Source organism: Ctenocephalides felis, unplaced genomic scaffold (assembly GCF_003426905.1).
Source record: "Ctenocephalides felis isolate EL2017-DRISC unplaced genomic scaffold, ASM342690v1 CF-g0.4_SCAFFOLD_00845, whole genome shotgun sequence".
Lineage (NCBI taxonomy): Eukaryota > Metazoa > Arthropoda > Insecta > Siphonaptera > Pulicidae > Ctenocephalides > Ctenocephalides felis.
The window spans coordinates 48242412-48266303 of NW_020536999.1; the positions used below are offsets into that span (position 1 = coordinate 48242412).

General features: G+C 28.3%; 3 protein-coding genes across 3 annotated transcripts; all 3 read right to left on the reverse strand.

The window, feature by feature from the left end:
* On the reverse strand, positions 1-7545 carry LOC113384635 (UPF0605 protein CG18335-like). Its single transcript, XM_026622381.1, has 7 exons — positions 7484-7545; positions 6564-6702; positions 6364-6460; positions 5184-5359; positions 4543-4711; positions 259-511; positions 1-70 (listed from the first exon to the last, which is right to left on the reverse strand). Exons 1-7 carry the CDS (start codon positions 7543-7545, stop codon positions 1-3), a joined length of 966 nt encoding a protein of 321 aa, XP_026478166.1.
* Positions 7546-12715: 5170 nt separating this feature from the next.
* Positions 12716-14305, reverse strand: LOC113384657 (probable cytochrome P450 6a13). The gene is made up of 2 exons (XM_026622410.1): positions 12943-14305; positions 12716-12882 (listed from the first exon to the last, which is right to left on the reverse strand). The coding sequence occupies exons 1-2, from the start codon at positions 14303-14305 to the stop codon at positions 12716-12718; spliced, it is 1530 nt and encodes a 509-aa protein (XP_026478195.1).
* Positions 14306-14771: 466 nt separating this feature from the next.
* On the reverse strand, positions 14772-20925 carry LOC113384668 (probable cytochrome P450 6a14). The gene is made up of 2 exons (XM_026622422.1): positions 19534-20925; positions 14772-14956 (listed from the first exon to the last, which is right to left on the reverse strand). Exons 1-2 carry the CDS (start codon positions 20879-20881, stop codon positions 14772-14774), a joined length of 1533 nt encoding a protein of 510 aa, XP_026478207.1. The 5' UTR covers positions 20882-20925.
* Between the last annotated feature and the right edge of the window lie 2967 nt (positions 20926-23892).

Sequence of the window (23892 nt, forward strand, 5' to 3'; positions counted from 1 at the left end):
TCAGTTTGAGAAATCACCGCGTATCCATCTTTTAGCGTCGAATGTTTCATGCCCGTACGTTTTGCCGCATCTACAAAAATTATCAATAAATAAAAATAAAGTCATTTCAATCAATTCTTGCGTAGTTAAATTTAAGTTAACCAATGTTTCATTGTTAACGGGATGAGAAAGTTATAACGTAGAATAATCAAATGTTTTTGGCTTGGAATGAACCATATATGTTTTTAACGAATTATTTTAACAAATATTTTTATTTACCTATACTTCAATCCTGGTACAAATCCAGTATATCTGGGAACTAAGCCGCTGTCTTCGCGATATATTGGATTTCTGGGCTGTGGCGGATGTTTGATTTGCCATGGAAGTGGCATATCTTCTTCCAATATCGGGGCCCACTGCCTTACCTCGCGCTCGTTATAATTGTTCGTAAAATCTGTCAGGGCACGGCGAGACACTTCTTCTTCCGTACAACCAAACTGCTTATATTTAAATGGCTGGCAATAGGTCGTCCCTAAGTGAAAGAAAACCTTAATTATTTTGATTATGGATCACCAAGTATAATGTTTAATGGTGGAAACAGTTAGACAGTTATTATGTGTACATTAAAAATATTTTGTGAGGAAGTAATAAGCGGCGTCATTTGGTCAAATTATCGTATGTTATTGTCAAACTTCTTTTTAAAATTTAGTTAGTTTAAGTTAATTTTTAACTTTTCTAATCTTTGAGCATTAAATATGCCAAGCTCAAGCACAAAATTCATTTATTAAAACCTAACAAATATTTATAAATTTTAAAAAAGTTTCCAGTTTTTTGCATTCTAGGTTTCAAAATATTCATGTATTTTTTATTCTACATTGTATAAAAATACAAAATTTGTAATATATTTTATTTTATTGCTTATGTTGATTGTCTATTTTTTAGTTTAATACTGAAATAAGTTTATTGAGTTGTGCATGGCATTATATCTTGAGGCAAATTGTGGAAACGTTACGTACCGTAAATAAACATTCCGGAAATAAAAATAATCAATCAATTAATAACAAATATTTATTTTTTTATTATTTGCTTACAAGATACCGCCAACTCAATAGCCAAAGTGTTTTCAAAAAATATTATAGATAGGAATCAAATATACCAAAAGAGGGCAATTGTATCTATTATATCGATATTTTGATACTATTCAAATGGTTTGGTCACCAACCGACGTTCCTATCTATACAATACAGCATTGTTGGTCTATGTTTGTTTAAATTGTGGTAATGATCCAACTACACAGTTCATTTCGTCCCTGGGATTTGTAGGGACCAGAACAAAGGCGTGTTGACCCGGGCGCCGAATGCACCCGGGTCATCGTCGTTGCATGTTCGAGGTCTCGAAGGAACAAGAACAGTTTTATGTTAGTGGTATTAATGATTGTGCTCGACTTCTTTAATTGTGTGTGATAAGTGGGTCTAAGTGCTGCATTCATTTTTGTCGAGTTTCAATTAAGGTAACTTAAATTTAAGTTTAATATAATTATTTCTTTAATTAATAAACCAAATAGATTACAGTATAACCTATTTTTGGGTACTATTTTTTTATGAATTTTTTTTGTGCGTCTGGTTTTTGCGATTTGATTTCAGTACGATTATTATGTGCAGTATATGAATCTTAGCTTCAGTTGCGTACTCATTAAAATTAAATAGTTTTACAAATTTATTAGGTCTAATATCATTATTTTATTTGATTGAACGCTATTTTATGAATGATTCAATGCGGTCTTTATCTTTAGAACAATTGTTATTAATCAATGATTAATTTCTGTTAATTTTTGATTATTTTTTTTCTCGAATGTTTAATTACGGTACGAGAAGTCCCAGCAATTTGCTTTGATGCACAATGCTATGCACCACTAGTTACTATTGTTAGATTTAGATAATACAACCTAAGACTAACAATAATAACTAGTGTTCCATGGCATTATGCCTCAACACAAATTGCTGGTACTTTCTATCTTAGTGTTAGTTTTATATATCAGTATATTTTTTCCTGCATAAATTTAAATGTATTAAATATTCATTTAGGTTCTAAAACTTCAGATATCTGTGAGATTAGAATATAGAATTAATTTTATTGACATTAAACTGTTTTTCTGAAGAAGCGATAAAATCATTCAATTGTATTTGGTAATGGTAAATAATTAAAGTAAAATTATATAAATATTGCAACTGTATTTGGTAAAGGTCGTTCAAAATATTTGGTATATTTTGCGAAATAAATAGCAGATCAGACATCTTGAAGTATCTCATCGCAAAATTTTAAATTTATTTTTATATATTTAATTTTTTTATATATTATGTACTTAGAGTATTCAGCGATCAGAACTACGCGTACAGAGGTGAAAAATTTTTGAGACCGTGAAATCTCAATTCATGAATTGTGAGACTATTATAAATAATAATGCATATAATTATTTGATGAAAAAATATGCCATCATATGACATGTTATAAGTGACTTGTGATTGCATTCGTAAATTACGAAACTTTTTATAATGACAATGCAACAGACGCATATTATGAGAGCCGCACATTCTGTCCTATAACTGTATCGTATTTTCCATGTAACGCGTTAATGCTTTAACAGTACAAAAATTACGACTAAAAATAACATTGAAAATAGACGGCAACTATGTAATGTACGATGAAGTAATAATATAAGAGCGACAATTCCGTTACTTGTTTACTGTACATAATGTTTTCTAATGGTAATTTAATATGTTCCCAGATATAGGATAATTCGAACGAAAATAATATTCTATTATGCTTTTGTAATTTTCATTTTTTCTGTGATCATACAACGACCGTTGATTATGGTAATTGTAATCGCAGTATAGTCGACGCAGCGGGTTAATGTTCTATTCAGTATATCTCCTAGATTTTTTCATTTTATGAATTTGATTGGGATAATTTCATCAATTATATCCAATATAGTGATAGACTTAGTTTGTTTTGTGTGAGAATACGGTATAGAACTTTCATTTTCTGTATCTATTGTAAACATAATAGGATTATCTGATATTCAAATTTCATAAAAATGCGGTAATCTCCGAGCATACAATGCTGGATGTAGATTTATTTAACAGTAAAACAGAGTATTAAATTTTCTCGAAATCTACGAAAATTTTGCATATGAACATACTTTGTAAAATAAATATTAAATTAAAATTAATAATAATAAATATTATAAAATTCAAATAGACTGAAATAGTAAACAATAGTGAATTTTGACATCTTTAGTTTATTATGTATTTTTATAGTATAAAAAGCGCGGTAACAATTTTTTCAAATTTATTAATAAAATAAAGTGTTTTTATTACATTTTATTAATTTTCAAATTTATTTATTTAATAATTATTGAATGCTTTTGTATAAATAAAGTTATCATCATCATGGCTAGAACTGCCCTAGGGCAGATCCGAAGTCCAACTCGATTCATGGAAGAATATTGTAACATATTTCTCATTGGCATTTCACACCTAATCTTTTATCATAACAGTTAAATATTTTTTTAAATTTAAGTTACTTTGTAATCAGTATTTGATTTATACCATAAATATTTTTTTTTTTTTTTTTAACTGACTTTATTTTGTAGATGATATATTTTTAAATTTTAGTTTGTTGTATGAACTCTAGTGCATATGCTAAAACTGTTATTTTTACAAAATTCGTATTTTCATTGATATGATTTATTTGTACTGTACTGTACCTAACACATATTATAATACCCTACAAATATTTTAATTTATCTTTGGTTTGTTCTGGTATCTTTTTAGAGTACATATTTTCGACAAAGGATTGTTAATTATGCCATTGCCAATATTATATAATATTATATATATATATATATATATATATATATATACATACATACATGAAAATGTGTATACAAATACATAATCATATGATTATGTATATGTATACACATGTTCATGTATATATCATACATTTCAATAATTAAATTATTTTATATTTATTACCTGCCAGTATGCCAAATTTACTTATACATAAGTAGATAACCAGCTACATGAGTATAAGTATTGCGACCAATTTACTAATTCTAATGAATACTGATTTAAAAAATTAGGTACTAATTATATATTTCAATCCAATCTGACTTTTTTCATATCCTTTACGAATTCAAGAAAAATATTAAATAACAGCGAAAGTCATAGATAAATGAAAGTGACCTGTTCTCAAAAAGGGTTTTAAGACATGTCAATCACTTTACGCCAAAATACTTTTGTTCTTCAATTTTTTATGTTTTGGGGTTTCTATAACTTCACAATGGAATAAAACTAGTTATAGCAATATTTAGTAAGTTTCATAATGTGTGATCTTAAATACATATTACAGAATACATAAAGAGTCTTATGTATGAATGATAAACTGAAGCCATTATAATCATCTGTATAAAACGCATTCTATGAGCGAATCGGCGGCGCCATGGCAAATATACGATATTAAGCAATCGCGAGGTAAACAATAAACTGATTGGTATCTCACCTGGAATGAAGTATTTATTTTTATTATCCACGCACATGAAGTAAGGTGAAGCATTATCTTTCGGATCCGGAATGTATTGTTTAAAGGGTTCATTGAAACGCGATTTCATTATGCCTTCGCATTCAGGACGAACCTCGTGCAGTTTAGTTTTGAAATCGTTCTGGGTCAACTAGGAAAAGAAAATTAAATAGGATTAATAATAGTATATTATTATATACTAAAAGTAATTTACTATGCTGGGTTTTCGTATTGTTTGGACAGCAATCAGAACACACTTCCTATCAACGCCGTTTTTCAGGAGACATCTTAAGAGTTGACCAAACAGTATATATATGATGTAACTTTATTATTAGAATTGCTGAAGATGTATTCTCAATTTGATACAGTAATGTCTAGGAAAAAGACTAATTTTACTTGGAAGCATATTTAAAACTATATTTTCAAGTAAAAACCAATGTCACCACTGTTTGATATTCGTTAGGTAACTCAAAGACCTTTTCTGGATGTTAGGCTCAAAGTCAATTTGCCTATTGCCACTCACACCGTAATAGGTCAGAGGCATTTTAGGGGTAGTTTTAATCAGGACATTCTTGCATTTTTTAAATTTCTATCGTTTTTAAATATGTTTTTCGTTTCTTTACCATTCTATCATGAAGACTCCTCGGTCCTCCGCTGCCTTTTTGCAAAGCAAGTAAATGTTTGACATCATCTCTTCTTTTTTTATTTGCAGTCCAATGTCTATGATGTTCAGCTATTGCTTGCGTTGCCAAAGTTGGAAATGGAGCCCCAAATCTATCTCCCATTCTAGGTATATTTCCTAGGAATTATAATTTTTAATAAAATATAATGGATTTTTGATATGGTTCAAACGTGACTTTTGAAATATAAATTCCTGAAGATGTTTCTATTGTATATTTGAACAATATTTTGACAATACGGCGGTTAATTGCTCTTTTTTGTATGTGGAAATTATAATAAACCGTTCAACTCGGATGCCTCGGATGTTCGGATGCAAAATTCATATAAATCTCGGAATTTGCGAGTAGAAAGTGTTAAATATGCATATCAAATTTTCACATTTTCAGGTCATTGTCATTTTCTAAATCTTAACCTCAAGTAAAAATCTAATTCTGTTTGGTATCAAGTTGGCCTAGGACCGGAATCGAACCTTGTGCGGCTCAAAATATTATGGCAAATAGTAATCGATTCAATAGCAAAATTTTTATAATTATTTTATATAATTTTTGCAATTTATAATATTGAACAAACAATTTCTTATCAGTATTGCATAAATGTTCAGGTTAATTTGAAACAAATCATGCGGAGTAAATTGTTTGTTCGGAGAGTTATTATCTATAGCTAATCTATTGTTGTGAAGAATATAATAACAAATATGTTGACAGGTTTTTTAAATATATAATTTATGTAGTTTTAAATTGAAAATGCCATAATTATGCTAAATCCAAGATATTTTTCATTGCGTGTGGATCACACTGTGCACTTGCTAATTATGCAGGACAATATTATGCTAAAAAAATAAAATTTTCAAGCGATAAAAATTGTTCATAATTATATCATGATATGTACATCCTATCGAACCATATGTTTATAATTGTCTATAAGTTTTTTATCATTATTTTATAACTTTGATAAGCATTTACACTAGAAACTAATACCAAGAAAATTGATTTTGATGGCCATTTTTGTGCTGACCAAATTTTATGGATTTATTCAAAGTGCACTTTATATACAATGATATATTTAAAGAAATATTATTTTAAATTTTATAGATTTAATGGTTTTATTAGTGTTTTTTCTTACCATCGTATCTTGTTACCATTGGATGTTGAAACAATGGGTCCCCCAAACTAGACCTAGAATGAACCAACTCAATTTCTTCTTTTGTCGGAGCTTCCACCTATTATAAAATATAAAATCAATTACACCATGAATACTCTTCCATAGTTTTCTAAGTCTTCTTCAAGTTTTCCATAAAGAATTCTTAGTATTTAGTTACATACCTGTACATCGCCTCCATCTTGGTCAGACAGAATCAAATAAGGGGCATGGGCTATGGATGAATCTATTAATATTTTATGGGTAGCATTGCCGTAGGTATCACCTTCCCGAAATATGTATTGTGGGCAATAACCTGTGTATCTGCATAGAAAAATAAATTAAAATTACATAACATGGTAATAAATAATAATGGTCACTTATTGAGAAATAAATTTCATGAATTTATTATCTATTGCCTAAGTACGAACGCCTTTTTTAGTGATAAAAAATATGAATTATCAAATTTTTAACAAGCTACTTTTATTATATTAATTATACATATATATGATTGATTATAATGCAAATTATGATTTTTAGTAAATTGTTTGGTATGTTGATACTGAATGAATTAAATTTGTTTTTCTATGAATTTTGTATCAAAAGTCTTAACATGGATAAAGCAGTTTTACATAACACGTTGAATTATGACATGGAATGAATTATTTAATAATTAAAGTGTGAAATATGCTCATGGATAACAAAATATTATTCTGACAAAAATGATGTAGAAAAAAAAATTGTTCCATTAAAATCAGATAAGATTGCGTTATTTATACTAAAATTTTGTAATCCAATTATATTATTAATTTTAATAAAATTACACTTCAAAAATATTCCTTGATATTTGTCTTTCACTCGTTATCAATAATGTTGAGAGCAAATTATTATTTTATGAACACCAGGCTGCCCCTAAGAATGTTATATTTGCTTAATTAATAAATTTAGCTGTTAATTTTGCTACAAATGCAGTCTGTTTCAATATAAACCCTATATATCATCTATTAGTCTTCAGTAAATGATTTTTTTTTTTGTAAGATTATATACATATTTTATATAATATTTTTGCCAATGATTTACTATATTAATTATTTCTGAGAAGTACCCATATATGTAATGAGGTTGAGGAATTGTCAGTAAACTAAACGGGTCCAGTTCTTTTGCCATTTTTGAATATTTCTTGATTATAATTAACAGTATTGAATATGTGTGATTAAATTAATTGCTATTGAAGTGTTTAGGAGATATTGTAACTTGAAAATTTTGATTGATGGTTACATTGTAAATTTGAATTGACGTTTGTTTTATGATTCTGACGTTTGGTATTATTAATATTTTAAATAAATTGATTTGCCTTGGGTTAAAATTCAGTAAATATAATTAAATTCTTTATATTATATTTAAATAATAATGTTATGTCGTTACATATAATATGAATATTAATATACAATATAAATATGTAGCATGATTATGATGATGAACATGAAGGGAGGGATATATTTTATATAAGTGTATCAAATGTAATATGTATATATTGATAAGTTTACTAATATCTGTTGAAAAATTAAGAAAATCTAAAATATAATCAATTAGGATTCCTAATGCCGCTTATAATTTTACAATATTTCATTATTTTCTATATTGGTAATGTTTTTTTTTTTTTTTTTTTTTTATTTATTGGCCTTGCTAACTTGAGCATTTAGCCACTTACTACATTACATTATATTTAATACAATAATTAACTAATTATACTTAAAAACTAATATTGGTAATGTTAAAATCGGTATTTGTAACCAATTTACAGAACTAAAAACTGCTTATTTAATACATTATAAAGTCTTAGGACTAATGACTGAATTATTTTATCTAATTTATTAAAGAAAATGGTTTGCTTCAATATATATTGTTATTTGACTCTCCAGTATTGTTTTTCTACCTGGATATTTATTTTTATGTAATAGCAAACGTTTTAATACAAAATCTATCTATAAGAAGGCAAAATGCAGCAGAGCGTTACCTATTTTAAACGACATAAGGCACGCGCCGTTTCTTAACATTTGCATAACGGAAATACTTTGCAACCAGCAGAAAATAAATTTTATGAAGCCAGTGATGTATTAAAAGGCTGATCAATTATAAGGAATTCGAATGCTAAATTTAAAAATGAATCTTTATATAGAATTTAATGAGTGCACAACTTATAATTATTGATAATCAAAAATAATAACCAAAGATGATACTACATGAAAAAGGAGAGAATTATTATTTGTGGATAATTATAACTTGTGGATAACTATAAAAATATCTAATGAATATCGAGAACAAAACTGTTCATTTAACTATTTTAAATTATTCCTAAACGAAAATGCTATGACAAATTTACTGAAACTCCAAAAATGAAACTTTGTTTCTTATTTTCTTCTGTAAATTTATTTAAAATCTAGATTTATATTCATAGTATAAGAGTACCTATTAATGATGAAGAATATATTTTATATAACTTATAATATTAATTAATTTAAGGGAGCACTATAGTATTTCTCAACAAAAAACGAATTCGCCTGATATGTTTTGACTTTCCTGCATATTTTAGAACTAGTAATGCTACGATGAATGGAAAAACTTAATTAGAATCGGGATCAAATTATTTAAAAATAACGTTTTTTATACTCTTATTTTACCAGCAAACAAAACCTCACATTTTTTGAGCTGAGACGGATGACTTTTTCTTTTATTGTATTTTTAGATGACAACCAAATGGTTGATTCATTCAGATTCAATAATTTTATTATTATTAGAAATCATCTAATAGGGCTGATATATTACTCAATTTGACGCACCAATGTTTGGAAAGGGTTATTTTCACTTGGAAAAATATTTAAGATCTATTTTTCCAAGAAAAACTTAAAATCTCTACTGCTCGATATCGGTGCCAAAAAAATATTGAAAAGTCCAGGTTGTATGGCATTTTTCTATAATTCTTGTTAAAAATAGAATTTCATAATACTAATGGTATTTTTCAAATGCTGCGTGTTGTACATATATTTGTAAACGGTTATTGAAAAAATTATAAACACTTATATTTATCCTCAAGAATAATTATTCTATTTATTAAAACAACTTTGTACAAACTTATATTCTAGACCGAAGTACGTAGCAAGGTGTTAATTCAACAGAATGGTTCGCCTTAGGGGACGTCCAATAATCACGTGATCTATATTTAAGGTTTTTGGACCCCCACTTTTCTTTTGTCACTTAACATTACGTGTATTTTTACTACCTAAAAAAATCGTAAAAAATGGCTTTGTTTTTTATTAACTTTTGAGAAAATATGAATACAAGTGATAGCTTATTAGATTCTTCTTGCCCCACGAGATATTTGTTGATCTTAAGCCTCTCGTACTTAGCACTTATTTGTAAATCTCTCACTGGAGAGATTCGAATACTATAATATTATTTCACATAATTATTCATGTTGTATATTTGTTTTGTGTTTGTATAGATGTATATGTATATGTAATTTTTATGTAATGTATGTTTATTTGTAAAACTTAGCATAATAGCTTATAAAAATTTATAATTTTTTGATTGCTGTTAATAAATATATATAAAAAAAAAAAGCCTCTCGTGATTAATAGACCTCTTAAATGCAGTGGAAGATATAATGTGTGTTAAAATATCTGATTCTATTGAAATTAAAAGTTTGCTATTTATTATTTCAGTTTACTTTGTACACATTATATCATATTCCTTTTTATTTTAAAAAAATAAAAAAAATAAAGGCAAACAACAGTCGTTGCTTCTAAGCTTTGCCAAATAAACCATTCATACAATGTTTTTTGTTGTTGATATCTTATATCCTACTGATCAATGAAAATAAAATGGAGTTGGAACACAAATTTTTAAATGCGATTTGTTCGTTATCATATATTCTATCTACACATTAAAAAGTTCCACCACTGATGATTTAGGATCATTGCACTTCACATTCTAGTAGTTAATACACCTCATATAGAGCATCGTTGAGTTTTGCGACTGTGACTTATGTACCGTAACCGTTCGCGAACCGTAAAGTTTATCGCGGGAAATCATCGTACCAGCGGTACCATCAGACTAAACACATTGCACCGCACCTGGACGGCCAAAGGCAAATTAGGCACTGAACTCCAACACATTTTTACCCCGAGTACTATTTCTGGCTGTAACCGAAACCTTATGGATAAAGGGAAAAAACGTAAATGTATCTTGGAATACCTACTACAATTTTGCACTTAATTTCATTTTTCAAAAAAAGTTGAATGAAGCGATTTACGAACAAAACGATTAATAGACATGAATATTTGGTTATTAAATGCATCTATTATTCACTAGGGCTTGTTCGTGGCTAGGGCGACGGGACCTGGACCTGGACCTGCACCTAGACTTGAACCGGGTTTGATCCCACTTCGAGAATCCCGATGTCAACCAGTGGTGACATCCGTTTTTACTTGGAAATATGGACCTGGACCTGGACCTGCGCCTAAACCTGCGCCTAGACCTGAACCAGGTTTGATCCCACTTTAAGAATCCTGATGTCAACCAATGGTAACATCCGTTTTTACTTGGAAATATGGACTTGGACCTGGACCTGCGCCTAGACCTTAACCTGGTTTGATCCTACTTCGAGAATCTTGATGTCTACCAGTGGTGACATCCGTTTTCACTTGGAAATATGGATAGCAATATGTTCTCAAATGAGAATAGCACTCATCCAGCATTGCTGCATCGATAAAATATTTGTTCTATTACAGAATTTGTAATAATAAAATGTATCACACAGAGAAGAGACAACTGTTTGGGTTGCTATCTGTAAAACTGACGTAGAATTAAGTCCAATTAGCCCAACAGCTTATATGACTTACAAATTCTGATTGCTGTTCAAAAACAATAAAAAAATCTTATATTCCACAATATTTCATCAATAAATATTTTTGTACTCAATATTTCTGTGTTTGTACTTTCTAATTAATTTTAGATGTCGAATCGATAGATTGAACTGGTTTATAAATATCAATTTAGCAGTCAATTACTGAACTTAACAATTTTGTATAATTAGCGTTCTATATATAAATGCAATGATTAAAATTAAAAAACGCTTTTCAAAATAACAATACAAACTTAGAACATTTATATCTTATATATTTTCTCGTATTTCTCATATGATGAAAATATTCGAAAACGACTTATTTGTACTTAATATTACTTTCGTTTTCTTTGTTTTGTTGTTTAAGAGTCTTTAGATATTATTACTTGAATTAAAGTTTATATACTACTTAAAGTGTGCTGAAAAATATAGAACAATGAATGAAATTTAACAACTTTGAAAATTATTTCTCATAAATTTTAGTATTTATTGTTGTAGTAACATGTACTAGTGGGAATAGCTTATTCACGTTATAAGATCAGTGCAAACAATTAAAAAATATAGACACAAACATCTTTATTACATTTAAAACAATTTTGTTGCAATATCTATAATATAAAAATGAATCGCAAAATGTGTTGGTAAGCGCATAACTCAACAACGCCTGGACCAATTTGGACAATTCATTTTTTAAAATGTTCATTGAAGTTCAAGGATGGTTCTTATGAGAAAAAATGGAATAATTGCCGAAAAACACCTAAAAACAGCCCTTTTCTTTTTCACATACAAACGTTATCATTTTCATATTTTTGCCATCGGATACGAAATATTTACTCATATCAAGTCAATGGAGCGTTTTGGTTCTTATTTTTTTACTGTGCTCCAATTCGTATGAAATTTTGAAAATAGGTTTAACTTACTCTCAAGTTCAAAAGTGAAAATAATTTAGACTCCTTTGCCATTTACCGGGGGGATGACATCCCTCTCAGTGGTATAATTTCATTTTTTTTTTCAAAACAATGTCAGATATCAATAAAAGAACTAATTATAAAAAAAAATTTCATAATATTTTTCAAAAAAGGAAAAGCTCATCATTTCATTTAAAGCAGTTGTACATTTAAGATCTATATGGGTGGATGTATTTACATTTCGGTATAGACTGTAGTGTAAAATAACATAATAATTTTTAATTAATTGGTAAATATCAGTATAGGTTATTAAAAAAAAATTGAAACTTTTGAATTGCAAACATAATTACAGGACAACGTCTGTCGGGTCATCTAGTTCAAAATAGATTTTTATAAATCTAATCAATATAATACGTTATGAAACAATCAATAAAAACAATCAATATACTTTAATGAAATAAAATATTTTTAATATGTGCTTATAAGCATTTCATATTATGCTTGGAATAAACGATCGTTCCATATATCAATATCTGCTTTGCAATGATAATTGAATTCCATTCTTAGCTCTAAGAATTGGATTTGCTGCCTGGAAAGCAATTGGTTTCTTTGTCTCCTTGCACAGAATGACTTCAAAATCTTTAAGAATGGATATCAATCCAATTTTTGCTTGTAATTTAGCAAATCGCTGTCCTGTGAAGACAAAATAGTTATATTGTTATAATTCTATATATTATTACATTTTTTATTTACCAATGCACATTCTCGGTCCTTCTCCAAACGGAATGTAACTGAACTGTTTTCTGGATTCCTTATTTTCTTTTGTAAATCGGTCAGGGTCAAATTTCTCAGGCTCTGGATAATATTTTGGATCATGGTGTAATGCATATACGGAAATTACTACCAAATCATCCTTTTCTAAAATCACGTCCGTTTCCGGTAATGTATATTTGGACTCGCATTTTCTAATCAAGGACCCTGATGGAGGATATTTTCTCAAAGTTTCTGCTAAAACTTGATCTAGATACTCCATTTCCATTATCGCGTCGTAACTCAGTTTTCCATCGTTTTCACAGAGAGTTCTGTCAATTTCTTTCTGTAGACGATTTTGTATGTGCACGTTCAAAGCTAATTCATATAAGCAGAAACTCATGGCCGATGAAGTCGTTTCAAAACCGGCAGCAAAAAATATAAACATTTGTGCAGCCAGTAAATTGTCGTCCATTATAAAGCTTAATTTAGAACCAGAAGTCAGATCTGGTTTAATTTGCTCACGGAGATCTATAAGTATTTGTAAGAAATCACCTCTTTGTATATCATTTTGTTTTCTGTAATTTACTATATCCTTGACAACCGATACGAAGAATTGTTCAACTTCAGGATCCATTGATCTCATGTGAAGTTTAGCAAATAACCACGGGGACATTGTTCCAATGCTTCTTTGAATTAAGTGATAAAAACTGCGTTGAAATACTTTATCTATCATCTCCCTGAATTTTGATTTGGAGTTATTGATTGCATCCACATTTATACCAAAAATACAGGAACCAATAACTTGGGTAGTCAAATTGCTGCAAAGATCTTGGACATCAATTTGCGAATCATGTGCAACTAGTTTTTTAACATACTGATTAAATTCGTAACTGAATTCTGTCAATGTAGACATCATAGTCTTCAATTTTGCTGAAGTAAAAGCGGGGGCAAGCTCATGGCGTAATTCCTTCCATTTTGCAACATCCATGTAAAATAAGTTGTCCGACAATGGATCATATTTTATTTTTCTGAAGTTGTCTCTATTAGGAAAATGCTGGAAATCTTTCACTAAAATTTGTTTTGCAAGTTCGAGATCTCGAATGAGCAGTACTGGCGTATTCGACTGATAAAATCCCACGAATCGTTCTCTTGGAAAATCATTATAGATTTTTTTTAGTTTTTCTGAAACATTTTCACGTAGAAGTGTGACGCTTGCAACGCTACCAAAAAATGGAATGGATTTTGCGTATTTAACTCCTTTGTTTTTCCAATGATTAAATTTTAACTCGAAACAATACAAGTAATATATAAGTAATACCAAAGGAACTAAAATTAAATAGTTTGTGAAAAATTCTTCTGACATTTTTAGATGCACCGTTTTGGCACTAAATATTTTACAATGCGCTCATTTCTTTTATACTTCAACTAGTAATTGGTCTATTTTGCAATAATCATTATTATTATTCAAATGATACATAACTTTGAAAATAAAATAGACAAATACGGTTTATATCAAGATTAAATAAGTTAGTAGATATTACTAATTAGGTATTTATTTAAAAAAACAATGTATATATGTTTTATATACACGTTTGTTTATGTATGTATTTATCTACCATGATTGTTTTGTAATTATATCGTATTTAATGATATAATTCTTACAATAATATTTTTTAAACTAAAAAAACAAGTATTTTATTTTACTGAGGCATTTAATTATACCTAAAAATTAAATATACATATATGCATAAAAAATAACCTATCCATTACAAAATATATTAAATAATACTTAATAATCTCTTATGCTAATTTATTAATACATAAAAAACTTAGTCCATTATATTTTTATCAGACCTTCTCTTTAGTCTTAATCGAATTCCATGTTTGGCTCTTAAAACTAAATTTTTAGGGTTGTAGGTCAAAGGTATTTCAGTTTCTTCACATGGAACTACTTCGAAATCTTGTAGAATTGAAATCAAGCCCACTGCTGTTTGGAATTTTGCAAAACGCAATCCTGTAAAAAATAAATATTTATGAATAACTATAAACAAATATGCTTATTATACTAAAAATAAACTCGGTAAAATGTTTAACTCATATACTCAAATAGGTACTTATATGATTTTATTGTTACTCTAAAAAGTCTGCATGGTTCTCAATTATTTATATTAGGTAGCTAAGTTCTAACTATCAGATTATTCAATAGTTTTTTTTAATATCACAATCTAAGTTAGTTTCTTTGATATTTTTCATTTGAACAGCAATCATAATTGTGTTTTTTAAGAATAACAATTATAATAAATATCTGCTAGTTTGAAAATATGAACTTTTAAGTGCAGTCCAGAGCTTAGGTAAACATGTGACCATTTTTCGGTTATTGTGGTAAAATTTTATTATTAGTAATTGTGACCATTTCTAACTCCACAGTAAAAAATAGTCACACAATTTCTCCAAGATTCCAAGAATTAAGACTATTTGTTAAATTAAGAATTTAAAATTTTCGAAATTTGCAGTAAAATTTGTTGCCTTTTATCGTTGTTCAATTTTGAAATTTTTGTGTTATTAGTTCAACAAAAAGTCCACCCCAATAAGCGAAAAATTATTACATTTTTAACAAAGCTCCCGGTTGTATTTAAAAGCTCATAAATTCAAACTAAGTGAGAAATTTTTTTTCATGATAGATATGATCAACAGTATCCCGTTGCGTTCTGGGACACCCCGTATATTGTAGTAACGCTTCGAATAGTTATATTCACATAAATATCATATTTTTAGATCTATAATTTGATATCACTACTGCTTGATATCAAGCTGGCCAATTTAAAGTTTTACTATTCGAATAAAAAATATACGAATTTCAAATTCTTATAATTGTCAATATCTGGGAACATGAAATTTTAAATTCCCAATGGCAAGTCCAGCCATTAAGGTCCTAAATAAAATAAATAAGTAAATTTTAGGAGATACGGAGCAAAGAGTGCAGAAAATAGAAATTTGTAATGATGGAGAGAAGTGGTGGTTAGTTTTTGGTAAAGGCAGGTCTAGTCGTTTCGGAAAAAAGAGAGTTTAGACGAAACGATTGCTTCTGGGGTTTTTTTTTTTCATTTTTTTTCTAATTTGAAAAAAAATTTTTTTCTAATTCTAGTTAAAGTTCCAAACATCACCGATATACTTCAAATAATAAATTATGACTTTGCTATTCAGTTTACATAATTCTTATAAATATCAGACAATCTCTTTCATTTTAAATCCGCTTAATTAATTTAAATAAACGCTGTAGTCCAACAAGTTGTAGTCCAAAACGTTGTAGTCCAAAATATAAGCTCTTATATTTTGTCTAAAAAAAGAAGAATATTAAAAGTTACAGTATTTATAATAATATATTTGAAAACATTTAATATTACTCGAATATTAAGTTCGAGTAATATTAAATGTTTATTAAACATTTAATATTACTCGAATATTAAGTTCGAGTAATATTAAATATTTATTAAACATTTAATATTACTCGAACTTAATATTCGAGTAATATTAAACATCATTAAGGTACGGGAAATTCCTGCAATTTTCCTTAAGGCACGATGCCATACACCAATAGCCATTGATTTAGATGTCATTTTCAGTTGAAGATGAAAATATGAAATAGCTCAGGTAACAATCATAGGGTTGCCTTCATAGCTCAGGTAAAGAACCACAGCAACAACTTACAGAACTTTTAGTTCTGATTGCTGTTCAAAAACGATCAAATAACAAAGAAAGAAAATATACGTGTCTATTAAGTGATTTCAATTCAGTTTTAATTAGCATAAATTAAATGTAATGCACGTTGATTTAAACGCAAGTCACGTCATCAGTTCATGATTCATTGCAACAATCTTTATACAGGTGATGTATGCGAACTACCGAACAAAACAATGGGATTCTTTTTATCGTCGAAGTGTATATGTTTAATGTAATGTTATGATTAGTATTCACTTGGTGAAATAAAACAATGCGCTGATAACGTGCATTTGAACTTCCGACATCATTAGCTCATTTGCGATACATACTTGTCACTTGGGAATCACAAATCGAAACTTAGTATTTAGAGCATTTCATATGAAATCGGAGTTAGTAATATGTCATATATAATAATAAAGTCATATATCAATCAAGATAGCAAGCGGTAGTGATATTAATCTAGATCAAAATATGTTCCAAATGTTCCAATATTCCTAGTACATACGCCTAGTATAGGGTGGCACATTCAAAAATTGGAATTTATTGACAGCAACTATATCCATATATGCGATATATGGAAAAAATTAAGACTTTTGAGACCTTTCTAACGATGTATAATACCTTATATGTTTTCTTTACAGAAATATCTAATCCGTAAGATCACTAGATCACTAGGACCACTAGATGGACCACCCGTTATATACAAATTTCCAATCAATATTATTTTCTTTATGTATATCTTGTTAGCAGTCTCTGCTTATTGTTTCTATATAAACTCAACGCACAAAAAAGTTAAATAAAAATTATTTTCAAGTAAAAAAAGCTTTCCAATCTAGCGTAGCTACAATAAGTTCATATTTATCATCCTTATTATAAAAGGGACAGCTATCAAGTTGCCTCATAATAAATAAAAATTCTTCTAAAAACCACGTGGTAAAGTTCTTAGTTCTGATTGCTGGTTAAGATTAAATAGGTATTAAAAAAAGTAGTTTTAGGTTTCATTTAGCCTTGAGGCAAGTTGCATGATCTTCCAGATACGTGTAAGTAATTGACTTTTATTAACGAAGTTTGGAAGTAGCTATTTAGATAAATGTGACTGTACAAAATGTGACTGCTTTTACTAAATGCGAGTTTAAATTGATATTTTTGAAAAAAATAATATCTGCAATTGTATAAATTAAATTATTTTTTATCATACATTTCATGAAATAAGATGTATTTTTTCAAGTAATCAGTAGCTAGAAACAACAAATTCTTCGGCTTAGATTCTGATTAGAATCGCTTAAGCTCGAAATTCTAAGGCTTGTTGAATTTTTATAATTCAACCACTTATCGTAGGCCTGTAACATTTTAGATTAAAGCCAGATAGTAATACTATAAGTTCTGATTGCTAAAAATGTCAAAAACACAAAATAACATCATAAATCCTCAGGAATAAATAAAATATCGTCGTCATAAATTATTATTTTTACTTTCCAAAACTATCTAATTGGGTATTGCTAGCAAAAAATTTTAAAATTCACATACATGTTACATATACAAAGTTCATCTGAACACAATAATTTATTTTACAATTTAAATTTTTGCAAGAAAAGCAACGGAATGTAGTGCAAAAATATAGCTTTTTTTTAAATGATTATAAAGTAAAATAGATTATAAAGTAAAATAAATTGAACAAGTAACTGCATGAACAAATTAATTGATAACAATAATGCTTAAAAATACTAATACTAATTTAGATAATAATATTAATGAAATAATCATAACAAGGTTAGAATTGATGTTGATGCATTTGGAAAATTTCTTCTGATTAGAAGCTTATGGGGTGATCATTTATTTATTCGTTTAATTATTTATTTATTCAAAAGCGTATCGTAATCAATGAAGTTAAATTTTATTTCAGAATCTTGTCAATATCATGTATTCTTTTGATGTACTTTGTATATAATAATTTCATTTGTTCATATGTTCATTTACACTTTCCTGGTAAATACGGTCCAGGGCACATTTGAACATATTTTGGCTATGTAGCGCAATAGTATTTGGTTTTATTTGTTAAAAATAGTAATGATGTTCTACAATTAGCTAAACTTTTTATTAAATTACTAAATATTATTTTTATTAAAGTATTATACCGTTCAAAAATTGAAAAAAAAGTTTAGTATTAAGTAAACACACGGTGTGCAACATAACTGTTCAGTATTATTGTAAACTGATTCATTAAATATTACACCGTTTCTATTTAGTTAATTGCTATGTACATGAACTGTTCCAACAGAGATATGTTATGATCACTATTTTAACGTTTTTATTTACTTAGCTCTGCTAAATAAAATATAATCTATTATCAAAGTAATTCACGTTACAAGTGAAGGAAACTAATGAGGGCAAATAATTTATCAGTGATTATGACAGTTTGGTTTAAAATTTCTGTTCAGTACTTAAATTTGGAATATACCAATATGTGAAAAAATTCAGAACAATTAACACCGACAGCTTGTAAAATGCATAACTTTCTCATGGCATACTAGTGTGGCTACATAAATCATAACACATACTAATTTTATTCATTTATATTATTAAGCTGGACAATTACTTTCTGTATACAATCGAACGATCTGCAAATGATTTACTAATTGTACTAGCTACTTATAATTCTTAGATTAAAATGCTTTATTACCTCACATGCACCCACAAATTTATTTTATAAAATGTTCTGATTCTTTAAAAATTTATCGATTGAGTTTCATATTTATACATTACCTATTAATAGCTTCTAGTGATCCATTCAACAATATTTTATACATGCATTTAACATATTCACTGTAAGCAATATTATGAAAAGAAGATTTAAATAAATTTTATACTTACCTATACATATCCTCGGTCCTTCGCCAAACGGCAGATAGCAATAAGGATGTCTAGATTCCTTGGCTTCCTTCGAAAACCGTTCTGGATCAAATTGCTCAGGACTCGGAAAATATTTTGGGTCATGATGTAAAGCATGCACTGGTATTATGATAGAATCACCCTTTTTCAATGTTATTTTTGTATCAGGTATTATGTACGGTATTTCACATTTTCTTATCAAATTTCCGGCAGGCGAATGCTTCCTCATTGTCTCACTGATAACTTGCTCTAGATATTCTAGTTGTAAAACACTTTCATAACTTAAATTCCCATCATGTTGTTCCAGTACTTCATCTATTTCTTCGTGCACTCTTTTTTGAATATCGCAGTTTAGTGCTAGTTCATATAGACAAAAGCTCATTGTTGTGGATGAAGTTTCAAATCCAGCAACAAAGAATACAAACATTTGGGCTGCTAAAAGGTTGTCATCCATTTTAAAGTTTAGTTGTTTATCTTGGTTTATTCCTTGCAACTCTTGCTCCTTTAAATCCATTAGAATTTGTAAAAAATCAGCTCTCTTGACATTGTTCTTTGTACGGTAGTCTAACATATCTTTTACTACAGTCAGGAAAAAATTCTCAACCTCTGGAGCTATAACCTTCATTTTCAAAAGTCTAAACAACGCAGGCGTTGTTGATCTAATAAATCTTTTCACAAACACCATAGGACTCGGTTCAAAGGCTTTCTTTCCCATTTTCCTAAATTCAGAATCAGGATCCTTAATCGAGTTTATGTTTATTCCAAAAACGCACGAACCAATCACTTGAGTCGTGAAATTGCCGCTCAAATCAAGCATTTCGAATATGTTTTGTTCGGCGGTGATTTCTTTCAAGTACGAGTTGAATTCTTTTCCGCATTCCGCCAATGATGCGAACATGGATTTCAGTTTCCCAGAAGTGAATGTTGGTGTCAATTTGTGGCGTAGATCTTTCCACTTTTGTCCTTCCATGTTGAATAAGTTTTCGGATAGTGGATCCAGTTTGTGGTTGCTCACGATTCCGCGGTTGGGAAAGTGTTGGAAATCTTTGACGAGTACTTGTTTAATTAATTCCGGGTCTCGTATGAGGAGTACGGGTTTTTTGGATTGGTAGACTCCTATGAAGGGTTCATCGGGGAAGAGGTTGTATAGCCTTTGCATTCCTTGACCGGTGGTGGAGCGCATCAGCATGATGTCTTTTACGTTTCCGAATATCGGTACTGGTTTCTCATGTTTGACTCCTTTTTGGGCCCAGTATTGAAAGTGCTTCTGCGTGTAGAAGTATAAAAAAGCGACGATGCCCAGTGGCAATATGAGTATGTATTCCAACATGATGCTATGTCTCCGAAGCGAGCTAGCCGACTGAATACTGAATTCGTGCAAGTGTGTGGGTCGCGCTCTGCGCGGGTTATGTCATAAATGACCGATGCAACCGATGGAACCGATATTGAGACTGCATAGTATGAGTAATCATCGTTCACAGATTAACATTGCGTGTGGTCCATCCAATTACGACGACTCTAAACATTGTTGTCAATGACACAAACTACAAAATATAATACATGTGTAATAATACAGAAGTATACAGCACAATTGGAACAATAACGTAAGTATGTAAACATATTCATTGCTGTGACCTTCGTTAATTTTTCAAATGCCGTTTGCTTAGTATTCAATACAAATCAAATCTGATATTTTACAAAAAAATTATAATTAATTAAAATTAATAGGAGTTATCAAGTTTTTACTAATAACAGAATTTAAGTAATATTATTAACTATCATTTTTAAAATATATTTTTATTCAAATAAATTTATGATTTGAATTATTTTATTAACCAAATAAAATAATATATAATTAATTTTCCGTAGGGTAGGCTTTAGTAATCGCAAAAAATCGAAAATTAAAATGTTTAAATATCTTTACATTTCAGAGGTTACTGAACATTTTGGTATACCTTAGAAATAAATTGATGTGTGATTGTGTATGTGTGTATGCATGTGTGTTCGGATACAAATTTTCGTCGATGATTTCAGGAACACGGTTGAAACGATTTTAATAAATCAAAAAACATTCGATTTCTATTGATAAGGAGACGTGTTGATTAGTTTTTGGACAAGGCATGTCTAGCATTTTTCAAGATACCGGCAAAATGTGCCAAAAACGGTAACTCAGTATTTTCGTAAAAGAGTCAAATTTTAATAATTCAAACAACATTATACTTGTATTGACAAAATTACGAGCTAATTAAACTTTTTTTTCTGAAAACTTTATAAAAAGTTTAATTTTTGATACGGAGAGTTCGAGAAATTTGCCTTAAGGCACGATGCCATACACCACTAGTTTACTAATTTATACGTTAATTCATTACTAAACTCTTTAAATTTACTCTTAACTATTTATGCTAATACCGATTAAAAACTGGTGACTATATAATTATATAAATAATTAAAATTAATTATATTATATAAATATTATTTTTTTGTTTTTAATTATTTCAGTGAATTATAAACTAGTACTGTTTTATTTATGTCGGATACAGAATTAGAAATACTCATTACAGAAAACAAATTATCATAATTAAATTAATAGGAGTAAAGTACAAAGCTGAATATTAAGCGATAACACTAATATTAAAATTTATAGATAATTAATTTAATGAAATAATAAATTTGAAGAAAAATGCTTGTGATAGGTGATATGTTTAAGGCACATAATAAAATGTTCTGTATTCAAAATAGGTAGATGTTTTAGGATTCTTTTGTCGAAAAAAATCTCTTTAAATACGCGTTTCGTAATTTTTTTTAAAACCTAAATCTGGAAAATAAACATAAGGGCTGTATCAAGAACAGAATAAATTATGAAAATGTTTATTATGATAAAAATCTTAGCGAGGAAAAGTTAAAATAATTTTTAATAGAAAATTAGAAGTAGAAAAAAAGAGAAAAATAATTGGAACTGTCGAGAAAAAAATTATATCCTATTTTATTTGTAAGCATTTCATTAGCAAAATATAGTTTGATTCCGAAATTGAAAAATTCAGAAATTGGGGGTGTTGTAAAATTGATAAACTCAAATTTCTAACCTGTAGTGGGAGCAGATTAAAAGGCTGTATTCCTAAGACATCTTGGATTAAAGATAGAAAAGATAACCCAAGATAATCGAAACAAGATAATTTAAGATTGGAAAGATTTAATGGATTTAGTATCTTTCATAGTAAACATTTGGCTACTAATAATGAAATATATAAACAAGCACTACTTATTAAAAATGTATTATTTTTTTCAAAGCATTCTCGGATACTTCTTACATATGTATATATAATATACAGTATTGAATGTGCAAAATTTATATTGATGTATGATAAATATATACAATGTTTATGTAAATTAACAAATTTCCTAGAACGGCGCTTTACAATATTGTATTTTTAGTTTATATATATATATATATATATATATATATATATATCTTTTCAATTTTTTACTATTACAATTATGAACAGTTATTATATATAAAATAAACCTTTAGAATTATAACTAATTTCTCAAAATTTGTGATCAATAATAATAAAATTACATGGAAATTAAATGCAATTTAACAGAATTCTTAAGAAATTGTAAAATGTAAAATTCCGGCTACTCTACATGATATACTATTATTTTATCAGCATACATATATTTGCAATTACTAATTGCTATATTTATAAAAAATTGATTTAATATAGTTATTTTGTATTAAATATTAAATATTTATTTCACAAAAAAGTTATGTGTTAAAATTACATATGGTAAATCAAATTCAGTAAACATTATTAGAAAAGTTCAAGAAGAAACTGGTTTTTAAAACTGGATTCTATTTGTATAGTAAACCCTCTGACATTTTTCTATTTACATATGTAAAATTTTGTGGATATGTAAATCACAATGAATGCTTTTTTCAATAATTATTAAAAATTTCTGTAGTTTATTCTTTATTTTAGTTCTGTTACAATTTGATATTTTCTCAAGTTTTGGTTGTGTTTTATGTTATTAAAGCATTTATATTTTATTTCTACTGCGCACTAAATTACTAAGCAATCTACAATTAGAAAATATGACGAGGAAAATATTTATCAATCTTAACGATTGAGTCATATACTAAGAACATTACAAATATAGTTATCTAATGTAAACACTTATATGAATTCTTTTGTTAAAATTTAATTTCATTAAGTGATATTACTTGTCAAAGATTTTATCTTTAGAAACTGTTTGTGTATGCTCTTAAAAAATGGAAAACGTATTTGCCAAATATTTGACTGAAAATAGTAATAGACGAGTAATAAACACGTATTAACCTGA